Source organism: Bactrocera latifrons, unplaced genomic scaffold (genome assembly GCF_001853355.1).
Source record: "Bactrocera latifrons isolate USDA-ARS-PBARC rearing strain unplaced genomic scaffold, ASM185335v1 scaffold_16, whole genome shotgun sequence".
Taxonomy (NCBI): domain Eukaryota; kingdom Metazoa; phylum Arthropoda; class Insecta; order Diptera; family Tephritidae; genus Bactrocera; species Bactrocera latifrons.
In genome coordinates, this window is record NW_017535074.1 from 1985999 (window position 1) to 1998523 (window position 12525).

The window sequence follows — 12525 nt, forward strand, 5'->3', positions numbered from 1 at the left end:
GTTCAATATCCATTTAATATTGCACAATATTATCGACGATTGCCCAGCTATTGTGATTATTAATTTGCCAATCGCAAATGCTAACATTAGAACAGAGAATGTTAATGAATGAAGTAGCAGAGATGTGTTCATTTATGTTTCTGTTAATGATATTCAATTAACATTCTAGAATGTTAATGAATGAATTAGCAGAGAATGTTTTCATTGATGTTTCTGTTAGTGAAATTCAATTAGAATTCTCTGCTCGAGTGTAGGACAATGAAAATTCAAAGAAATTGAAATTATGAAGAGAAACTAAATATTGCACTTGCATGTGCATCTATGAGAATTGTAAATTTTATAATTAAAAATAAAATCTTTAATTCCAACGTTGTAAATATTTAATTTTTAATGCAAAAAGTTCAAACCTGGAAAAAAAATTTAAAATCTAATTTTTAAATAAAAAAAGTTGGGATTAAATTTTATTAAAAAGAAGAGGTTTTAAGCTTAAATTCAAAAATCAACTTTTAGTCCTCGTTTTAGTTAATAAAATGAAAATCTGATAATTTATTTATTTTTTCTGTGTTTGTATGTATGTTCCTGAAATGAACTGTAAATTTAATAGAAAACTCCACATTTTTTTCGTTCTTTTCAAATAATTTTATTAAGTATCATACTTTATTTCAGTTTTCCTTTACGTACATTACAATTTCAAGTATTTTTTAACTTTAACTTAGATAATTATTATATGTATATATTTTAGTCAAACTCTGCTTAATATAACTGCAGCTATTTGGTTTTGTAAATTCTAATAAGATTTTGACAAAAGAATACTTTGGTTATTGCTGTATATAGTTTTTTTTATTAGACTTTCACTTGTTATTGAGTAATTTAAGGCCATATTTTCCAATTCAAGCTCTCCATAATTTATAATAAATACATATATAAAAATTACATGAGCATGCATGTAAAGCAAAAATCGATCGTATAACATCAATATGATTAACACTAACAACTACAAAGCGACATTTAATATTAGTTTTAATTGATCCTTAGAGAATTTCATGAATTTTTAATTAACTTTAGTTTAAGTACTTTAAGTTTGTTTTTATTACCTATTCATTTATAATATTTTATAAGCCACTTTGCGGTTTGAAGGCCACACCCAAACATACATAACTGTAATTCAAGTGTTTGTCATAATTCAAAACCAAACAAAAAAAACTAATTATATTTATAGTTATTTATAATAGTTTGCTTTAATTAAGTATTCTATTAAGTACATATCAATTGTATTGAAGGCATTTTACAGTTATTCGTTGCTTAAACATAACGCTTATTCATATATCATGTATTTAACTATGCTATACTTTAGATTTAAGTCTTTTGTTTTGTCAAGCATAACCTCAAAATTAGGCAAAAGTCTATGAAAACGTGTAAAACTACAATAATTGAGACAATAAATTACTTACATATATGTATATGTATGTATGTATGCATGTATATTATATAATAAGTTTTGCTGAAGATGCAAAAACAATCTCTGCTTTCGATTTTCATGCAGAATATTTTACAATATTTTTTTTTTTTTATATAGAAAAGCTTTGGTATATTTTTTGTGGGGAAATTTCGCACTTTTGTGCTTTAAAGTAGTTAAAATTGCTATAATTACACATATTTATTACAAGTAATGCAAGTAATTATGATGTAAAGCCTAAACGCTAACAGTGCTTATGTATTACTGTTTGACGAGTAGCAACAGTGGTGGCGTATATATAGAGAGAGGTTGCTATAAAATTTTATAGTACATTAAAATCAGTTTGCGATTGCTTTGAATATCAGAGCAGCAGCAACATTTAAGTCTATTTTTCGTTGTTGTATAATAATAAATATGTTTTCGATTATTTTAAGCGCGTTAAAAGTAGTTTGCATGCAAAGATCGAGTGCCAGTTGACTGTTAGTCGTTGCGCCGCCAAAATTTTTCACAGAAAAATGCGCCAAATTGACTTTTCCCAAGCATTTTTGTGCGAAAATAATTTTGAGCGCGCTAAGCCGACTGGCAGAAGATCTTTAATATAATTTTTTTAGTAATTTTCAGAAAATAATTGGTGCATTTATAAAAAATAAAAAAAAAATAAAATAAATAGGTAACAATGGTACTCTTTTTAAAACTAATACATTTTTTTACTACTTTTTAACAGCAGCAAGTTGCGCACAAAAATGCAAAAATGTTTTTGTATTAATAATTAAGTGTTTTGGCGCCAGCTGCCGCCTTGCCGCTTAACGGCACCATATTTATAGCCGACTACCATTTTTACTATGTGAAATATCAACAAATTTTTTGTTGTAATATTTTGTTATAGTTTTGACTAGAAGGAGAGAGCTTTGAGAATACCGAACATTGCTGCAGCCACAGCTGACTCGCAATCGAAAAAGTTATAAGCACTTTCTCGAATTTCCATTAACCCCGACTGCGCTTAGGCAGCCACTGTCGCGGCGGCTTACTTCTCCACACCCAACAGTTTGGCCGCTTCGTCGGGCGACGACAGCAATTTATTGAGTATACCTTGATCGCTAATGCCCAACAGATTGCCGATCAGATCGCTGTGCAGACCGTTCGGTTGTTCTTCGGCAATATTCTCCTTTTGTTCGCCAGCCAAGTGAGCGCTGCGCCATTCGTTGGTTTTGCTCAGCAGCTCCTGTATTTTTGGTGAACGCAGTGTTGCCGCTGTTGCTGTGGTCACCGGTGACGTTGTCGTTGCCGTAGCAGCGCTGGTGCAGGCTGATGAAGTTCTAGTTGTAGACGTTGGTGTCGGTATTTGTTCGTCGTCCGAAAAATCCGAGCCACTGTTACCCATTGGCGAGGCACCATCGCTGCCGGCGGCGCCATTTTGACCGCGACTTGTGTGTTTTTTCATGTGTCGCAGCATGCTGTGCTTCAGCGTGAATTTGCGCAAACAGATTTCGCATTGAAAGGGACGTTCGCCTGAGTGTGTGCGCATATGTCGGCGCAAGTCCTCGGTGGACCAGAAGCGACGCACGCAGAAGGCGCAAATCACTTTGCGATTGGTGTAGGCCGGTAGTTTCGGCAGCAATGCAAAGTTGTTCGCCTCTTCGCCCACACGTCGTTCCTCGTCCTCGAGCAGTTGCGTCTGGTTGGCTTCGGCATCGCTGACGATTGCACCTTTGCTGAGTAGCAATGTGAACTCGGGTGCATGTTGCTTCTTGATGTGCTCCAGACAATTGAAGCGCTCGGCGAAAGAATTCTCACACAAATGACATTTGTATGGCAAGTCGGCGTTTAGCTGTGAGAGATTCTCTTTGGCGCGTGCATCAGCTTCGGCGTTGCTGGTCGTATTGGCGGCCGCGCTCATTGAGACATTGAGCTGTTGTTGTAGTTGTGCGACAGCCAATTGTTTGAAGAGTTTGTTTTGTTGTTCCTTCTCTTGTTGTAAGCGTTGTTTCTTCTCACGACGCTCGCGCTCCAATTTCACCTCTTCAGCTTTGCGTTTGCGTTGCTCCTCTTCGCGTTGTCGCTGTTGCTGTTCGATCTCCTCGACGGATTTTGGCACTGGTATTGGCTCGTTGACATCTTCGGTTGGCACATAGACCGACACCGCTGACTCAACGTCGCCATGTTTGCGCAACAAATGTCGATCACAATTGCTTTTGGTGGTGAAGAGCAGTGGACAGTGCGAACATTTGAATGGTTTTTGGCCGGTATGCGTGAGTATGTGGCGACGCAGTGAGCTGGACCAGGGGAACATGCGTTGGCAGTAGGGGCATGAGACACGATTTGGCGCCAGACTATAGGCTGATTTCTTTTTCGGCTCCGCTGGTGCGGCTACGTCTTCAGTGCCGGAGTGATTGCTTTCGCTGGCGCTACCCGAGGCCACCAGCCCCTCTTCGTCACTTTGTTCCATATGATTGGCTACGTCGCTGGGACGGAAATAGTTGTTGAATGAAACAGCATTGCTAGTGGCATTGTCCACCAGTTTAGCAACCGGTACCAGATCTTGCGATTCATCTTTGAAGGGTGAACTGGCGACCTCTTTCAGAAACTTGCCCACAGACTCGGCTTGTGCGATCATGGCCTTCATTGTGTTGGCTGGTGTAACAGGCGCTGCAGGTGCTGCCGGTGTGGCCGCTGGTGCAGCCGACTTAGTAGGTGTGGGTTTGGCGGCAAAGTTTGTGTTGGGTTTGCTGGTCTTTTGATTTGGTTTTTGAACAGTTTTCTTCGCCTGTTCCAGTATGGTTTCTGCAACTTTCTTGGCTGTCTCATTGTTTGACTCATTGGTAGCAGGAGGTGCAGTCTTTACTTCCTCCACGACGGGTGCTGGCACTTGAAATTTGCGCATATGTTCGAAGTGTTCGTTCGACACTTGGAACTCTTCGTCATCTTCATTGTCGTCCAGTATCTCTTCGACGTCATCATCATCATCCTCATCAATAATCAATTTGGGTTCATCATCTTCCGCGTTGCCGTTAATGTTCACAGGCTGACCCAAATGGTTGAATGGAAACTGAAGACCGTTTGGAGGGCCCAGCGGTCCGATGGCAGCGCCGGCAGCATTCAACAACATATGATGACTATTTGCAATGCTGCTGGAGCCGTGCGCCAGAGCCTGTTGCAGTAAGTCGGTGTCCTTGCGCGCCTTCAGCTGCTGCGCCAGTATGGCGTATTTCACTTGCTCCGATATCGGCGCGGCGCCCAGTCCATTGCCTTGTGCTTGAGTGGCGTTATTGTGCGCTTGAGCAATTGCCGCTTGTAAATGGGAAATACTGTTCATTGTCGTTGCGCTGCTGGCGCCACGTCCACGTATGCTGTGGTGGCCGGTGCGGTGACGTTGTGCGTAGTACTGTGGATGTTGTTGCTTCACGTGTCGCTCCATATTTGAGCGGAGCGTAAAACGTGCGGAACAATGCTCGCAGGCGAAGGGCCGTTCGGTGCGGTAACGACGCTGCTTCTGTTTGGGCATCAGTACGCCGTTCTTTATCACCATTTTGACGGGACCACCCGGCAATACCGTGGGTGGAATGTGCGAGTGATGCGGCATATTCATTCCGGTATTCGGGGGAGGTGGCGTCATCATGGATGTGGGCAACATTTGATTCATTATATTGGGATCTGGTGTGGTATGCGGATGTGTGTTTAGTTTGTCGGCCATTAGGGAGTTCAAATTCGGTAACATTGGTGGTGTCATGTTTGCCGAAGCTTGCATGCTTTTATTCAGGTCCAAACCGGGTGGTAGAAATGGATTAGCAGCAGCGTTGCCGCCAAACATCTGATTCATTAGTGGCGCGAAATCGGGCATGAATGGGAATTGGGCGGACAAACTCCAGAGTTCCAGCATCTTTGGCATATTTAAATTTTCCTTCACATAAGAAAATAGATCCAGCTTCTTTTCCGGATCAATGCCATTTTCTATTACTGGTGGCGCTGGCGCAGCAATGGTCTCCTTTTCGACGGGCTTTGCTGTGGGTTTCTTGCTAAGATCCAAAACATCCATACTCAAGTCGATGGGTGCTGTCTCGCCGTGTTGCAAGTTGGACAGTGCTGGTGTACGTTCTTCAAAGGAGTCATTGTAGCTTGCAACCGAACCGGTTGACTTGTCCAACAATTGCTCCAAACTCTTAACCTGTATCTTAATCGGTTTGGCAAGTGGACTTTCAGCGGTTAAGATTTCCTTTAGGTGCGACACTGGCGTCGAGCGATCTTTGGGATGATGTTGCTGATATTGCAACTCCATATCGTCATCGAAGTCGGGCGAAGAGAACATATGCAGCTTTTTGGTGGGATCATCGCAGGTCGAGTCTTCAGATGGATGATATATAATAGCACGTTTGACCTCGTCGCGTGTAGTCTTCGCATGCCTATTACGCAAATGGCGTTCACAGTTAGCCTTCGTAGTGAAGGCATAATTGCACTCGGCACATTCGTAAGGTCGATCGCCATTATGTGTACGCATGTGACGCACCAGCGCAGCCTTATCGCATATCGAGTAAGGGCACATGTTGCAACGGAACGGACCTGCCGGCCCAACGGCGCTCAAATGCACACGATTGTGTCCCTTTAGCGCACGTAAGTTCGGAAAGACGGCCGTACAGAGTTTGCATGGAAACTCACCACGCAATTTCATTTTACGAAACTCCGACGTGAAGGCATCTTGCGCCTCCTCCTCGTCCTTGTCCATGCTATAATTGCTGGATGGTGTGTTTACCGATTGCTCGAAGTTCTTCAGAAAATTGGATGTTGAGGACGACGAAGTCATATTGAGTATCGATTGTATATCGGCAAGATCCTTCGAGTCGTGCGACTGTTGTGAAAGTAAATTACTTGTCAATTGGTCTGTTGGTTCAGTGTCGGCTGCTTCAACTTTGATATCGGTATTGCTTACGTTCGCCGAATCCACTTCGTCGTGTGCGGAGTGCTGCGGCGAGGGCAGCGAGATCAAACTTTGCGCGCAGAAAGGCTTCTGACTTTGCAGATACAGTTGACGTAAGAAATTATTGCGTATTTGGTTTGTCTTATCCTCAATTTCGGCATCCGTCATAGGCGCTGCTACGAAACTATCGCTTAGGCTGCGACTACGCCGCGCATGCCCCAACTCGTGGCTATGACAATCGCGCGCATGCAACTCCAAAGCGTCGGCATTCTCAAAGCTCTGTCCACATTTTACGCACTCCACAAGCGGCATCGGACGATTGCCCAGCAAGCGCTGCGTACACGGATGCAAGCTTAATTGGCGGTGTGTGCGAAAGACCACCTCGCAGTGTCGGCATTTGGCGGGTATGTCCGCGTGTTCGCTGTCCAAGTGGTTGTCCAAGGCGCGTGTATCGGCAAAGTCAGCCGCATTGCACACCGGACAGACGGGACAGGCGAAGTACGGTTTCTGCTCGACGTCCTCATCTTCGTCATCACGTTCTTCTGCCGATATGGCTGATGCGGAAGAGGATGCGCTGGCTTTTTTGGTTATCATGACGCTGTCATTATTATGCGCGACCATGCGCGCATCAAGCTCATCCACATCCTCGCCGATTATATTGTTGTTTATGGTGGTCTTCACGCGTCGCTTCGTCGCTGTCATCATTGTCAGGCCGTCAGCTTCGGCGTCCGCGTTGTCTTCGTCATGTTGTTCACTACTTTTACGCTTAAAGTTACCTAAACGAATACGCTTCGCATGCATATTGTTATTGTAATTATTTGTGGCATTGTTGTTAATATTGTCGCTGTTATTGTTTTTGTTGCTGTGGTTATTATTTGAGCTATGGCTGATGGCACTTGATGAGGAGTCTGTTGAGCAACCGCCGTCACTTTCGCAACTTTCTACGCCACTACTGTGTAAGCGTTTACCATTAACACCTGCAACGATAGTCGCGGCGGCGTCACCGCCAGCGTGCGCAGTGGCGGCCATGCTGCTGTCGTTCGTCAACGCTAAGGCCTCGGCTGATGCTGTTGCTGGTTTGACGCCTTCACCCATCAAGCCATTACCTAATTGCTCATAATTGTTGGTGGCTGAGGCGAAAGCGTCGATTCCGCCACTGCTGGCGGGCATACCGGCGTTGTTGTTGTTGTTGTTGTTGTTATTGTTGTTATTGTTGTAACTATGACTGCTTTGCTTTGTTCCATTCGAGTTGCGCCGATGATGATGATTGTGCTGATGCTGCTTGTGTGTGCGCATGTGCCGGTGCATGTTGCCGTTGGTGGTGAAGGTGAGGTGACAATATTTGCAATTGAATGGTCGTTCGCCTGTGTGCACCAGCACATGCCGATCCAGTGAGGAGGCCGACGAGAGCACCTAAACACAGAGAGAGAGAGAGAGAGAGAGAGTAGAGTGAAGAGAAATGATGGAAGGGAAAGAGAAATTTAAATAATTGTATAATTAGTAAATAATTGCATTAAAAAATATGTTAGTTTCAACAAAAACTTGTGCCCTATATCAAGTAAGACAGGGGATTTACTCGAAATTCGTTCAAATGTTTCATAGTTTGATATAATTCTCAAACGGTTTATAAATTTTTGGATATTAATGAAAATGTAAGGGGAAGGTTCCCCTGTCTTATGATTTTCGGAATCTTAAAGGGATTTCGAGTTACGCAATTACGTAATTAACCACCCGACACCATTTGGAAGCTCAAGTTAGCATAGCATGAAGGTAGCTCTATTATTTATTCTTAAGACAAGAGGGGAATAATAAAGAGCCTTAACTTAATTTACAAAGCCCCTTCAAAAAACCATGTACGAAGCATCTATCGAAGCATAATCAGTTTTAAAGGAAAAACTGTAATGAATAACGGAAAGTCTAATGCTTTAAAGCTCCAAAATTGACATAAGGCTTCGTGAAAGCCCAGTTATTTTAACTCAAACTCTCTGGAAATTATCTAAGAAGGGCCTTAGGAAGCCTCATTAACTAAATGAAAAACAACAGTGAATAACGTAAACCACCAATGATCTCTTCAGTTATTTGAATCGTTCCTTCATAAGGAAATATCATTTTTTAAGAACTCTAAGCAAATATTCCTTAAAACTCTTCTCTTGCAATTATCACTCCCCAAAAACCGCACTTACCTTGGAGCAAATAGCACATGTGTAGTTCTCCGTATCCCCGGAGGCGTAATTGTGACAGCGTATGTGATTTGTGAATTCGTGTCGCGTCGCCGACACCACATCGCAAATGGTGCATACGAACTTCATGTCCTCACGTTCCCTATCACCAATACCCGATTCAGGACTGGACATCGAGGCGGAGGAAGCAGCCAAACCGGCACCACAGCCACGCGGCGAAGAAGCGGCCGACGACGAACTGTGCGAGCCTGTCGCCGAGACCGAACCCGATGCCGATGCCGACGCAGAGATTGAGCTATGCAGTGTTGGCGTCATGTTAATTGCAGCTGTGGTGCCTGATGTTGACGTCGTCGTCGCGGCTGCCGCTGCCACCGCTGCTGCCGCCGCCAATGACACTGCCGAGGCATTCAGGTAATGACTACTACAGCTGGCGTCCACGAAGCCAGACTCATTATTGCTGGACATTTGTTCGGACGCAGAGTTGCTGCGATTAAAGCGAAACTTCTTGCGCAGCGAATTCGGATCGTCCGCATTGAATTCCAAATGTACGCTGGTGCGTTTGTCTAGACGTGGCGCTGTGCTGCGACGCTTGTGATGACGCTGTGATCGCGAATTGTGTGTATTCGACTTGCCAAGGCACTGTTCATCTGGCGACTCCTCATCGTCATCGTCATAATCATTCGCCTCATCGGAGTCGTTGATATGTCGCTGCTGATGGGCTAGCACTGTCTTGGTGGTGGCACCACAGCTAGCAGTTGCTGTTGTGGCATTTGTGTTGTTGGCATCTTTTGCAAGCACATCATTGCCGTTGGCTCTGTTGTTGCTGCTGGTGCTGTTGATGCTTGCATGCGGTGTCGATGTGGCCGATGAGTGTGCGCTGAGCTTCTTTGGCGTGCGTCCCAAATCCAAGTGCTCCAACGATGATTCCGAAGTCGTTGAGTCACGTCGCTCCATTTTGGTGACGCTCGTTTGTATGGCATCCAATGCTGCTTGTGTGCTGGCGGCTGCTGTGGCGAGCATTTCGTTGTTCTTATTCGATATAATTACGTTATAATTTTATGTACGTGTGTGTGCGTTCTATGCAGGCGCGTGCCGTTGTTTGATTGGTTCGAATCGTTGCTTCTGCAGAATTTCTTTAGTTGCTTTTTATTTGCTTAAATTTTTTGGTTGAGAAACTGAGCTATGCGAGACGAGACTGAAATAAATCTGAAATGAGAGCGGAAATAAAACGGTAACGTGATTAGATTCTTCGATCTGTGTGCGTTGAGATGAAAAAATCTTAAATGAGCTGACAAGTGCGGCTTGACAAGGTGGCGAAATTCTAAATTTTGGTGTATATTATTCATTTAATAATTAATTTCTTTGTATTATTTATACATATATACATATGTATTTTATACATATACATATGCATTTATTATGTAAATTCAAGCGTTGTTTATATGTATTTAATATATATATATGTATATACAAATTTAGGGTTTTCCATTATGCAATTTTGCCTCAATAGAATACATATATGTATATATATACATATTAAACAATATATTGGCCTTATCGCTTTTTGAAATAACCACAAATAATTATATGCTGTCTGACAAGCTTACAGCTTCTGGGTATTGCTGAGAAAAGTATTTTGGTTTTTTATTTTATTTTTAGTTAAAATATATTGATTAAAAATAAAACATTTTCTGATTCATAGTTTGTAGACTTGAATACTAAATAATGTGTAATAATTATATTATATTTTTTACATTTTATTTTGAATTACAAAAGTCTAGAAATATGCAGATTTATCCAGAGAAAAATTTTATATAAAATTACCTATATACGGCAAATAACGGTATTGTACAATATGAAAAAAATATATAGAGTAAATACATTGTACATACCATGTACGTATATAAAAACATTGCATTCATACCGCTACAAATGTACTAAACGCAATACACATGTCAACATCCACACACAAGTACATGCATGCATATGTACAAAAATATGTCACAATAAGCCTCTAACAAACGTCGTAAAAGCAAACTAACAAACGAACCTTCGAATCGCTTTGGCTGTGCAGCCATTGGCCATCATTGACAGCCGTCGCAACGGTAATGTCTTCTGGGACGTCTTCGTTTCGTATTGCTGCTTCGGTTGTACATTCGCACACGCACGCACAAATACAGTAGTCGATATACATACATATATGTGTATGTAGCAACAAATAAAATAAATACATATCAAGTTTGAAATCTACGAATGCGACGAATTCGATCGGGTAGCTATTACATGTGTACATACAAACATATGTACCTTGTGATTAGACAAGAGAGAGCGCCGTCTGCTGCCTGCTTGCCTATCAGTGTTATCTTGTTGGCTACTTTTCGTGCTGTGCTATACATGTAGTATGTACGTATGAGCAGTAGCGCATCTACACATGTATGTATATTTGTCATTACATGCTTACATATATACATACAGGCAGGTGGCTGAGCAGAAATAAACAATTAGAAAATATTGAATATTAGCTAGCTTACATATGAGCAAATGAAATGTTGAGGATGAGAAATCAATTTAGATCGGCTGGAGCATACACAGGTTCCGTTCAGCTAATTTCTATGTACATACATACATATGTATGTGTATGTGTATGCAATCAAAATGTAATAAAATTTAGCATAATTGAGTTTGCAGTAAGAAAATATAATTATTTTTGAAGTAGGCAAACTTCTTATACCGTGTACGATACAACTTATGATTGAGTCTAAGCACTGAAACTGATTTCCCGACGGTAAAGCTTAAAAATGTTCACCTTCCATTTGGCTTGGGAACTTCGCTAATTATCAATTTATAATGAATTGACAATGATTCAACACTTATAATACACTACAGTATATAAGTATGTTTGTATGTATGTATCTATCTACATATGTATGTATATCTATGTACGTGCATACAATTCTTACTTTCGTACGTACATAAGTAACTATTTATTGTATATGCGACTTTTGTTTTGCCTCGTCAATATTGCCGATAAGCCTTCATTGATTTACACAAATTCTTATCTATCAACATATAACTGTGCATTAACATACGTTTAAAAGTAGATACAAATTTTGTATGTAGATACATATGTACATACATATGTACATAAGCAGCTAAGATTATAACTTTGGTTGGAAAAGTGGGGCGTTGAGTTATGTGCAAGGTAAAATAAATTAGATTAGAACCAATTACGCATATTGATTTCCCGGCCGAAAAAACTGCTGTTAGCACAATTATGAATGTGTGTTAGTATATTACTACATTTATATGAGAAACTACATACATACATACATAGTTGAATGTAGGCATGTTGCCGCAATGGCCGCTGGGCGGATGTAATTTTATGAGCACGTCATAAACACAAATCGAAATCTTATTGCGGCATCATGGTTACAAGCGAGTATCTCTCCAACATTAATAGGGATCCGAATGTAGGTAATATTTATGTATATATGCATATGTAAATATAATTATTTTTTATTATATTAACAAGTAAATAGCGAAAGCTGCTTTCATAAACATGAAACGTTTTATATACATACTTATGTACATACATATGAACTTTTATTTATGGAACCAATGTGACCTTCCTAGAACTTAGCATGCGTTTTAAAAAAAGCAATTATTTCAATATATTACGTGTGCGTCGGCAAAAAAAAAACATAAAAAACATAAATAAAAATTTGCATAATAAAAAAATCAAAGATTTGAAAAGCTTTCACAAATGAAGAAATGTTTTTGAAATGTGTTTTTGTTATACACAAAAATAAAAAATGCCAAAAAAATGGAAAAAATTATAAAAAAACTTTTAAATCTCTCTAATTCTGGATGTGTTTATATCCAAAAATAATTTTAAAAAATTCTATTATAAAAAAAGTTAAAAAAAAGTTATTTACAAAAGAACTTTTTAATTTAAATGGGTTGGGTTTAGTATCGCGCCG

The 12525-nt window shown here is 40.7% G+C and overlaps 1 protein-coding gene across 1 annotated transcript in view; it reads right to left on the reverse strand.

Moving 5' to 3' along the window:
* Positions 1-705: 705 nt before the first annotated feature.
* Positions 706-12525, reverse strand: part of LOC108966413 — a 14204-nt gene continuing 2384 nt past the window's right edge. The window contains exons 2-3 of the mRNA XM_018929291.1: positions 8549-9751; positions 706-7778 (exon numbers count right to left, since the gene is read on the reverse strand). Coding sequence (XP_018784836.1) covers positions 2481-7778; positions 8549-9565 — 6315 coding nt within the window. The 5' untranslated portion in view covers positions 9566-9751 and the 3' untranslated portion in view covers positions 706-2480. The remainder of the gene's footprint in view (positions 7779-8548; positions 9752-12525) is intronic.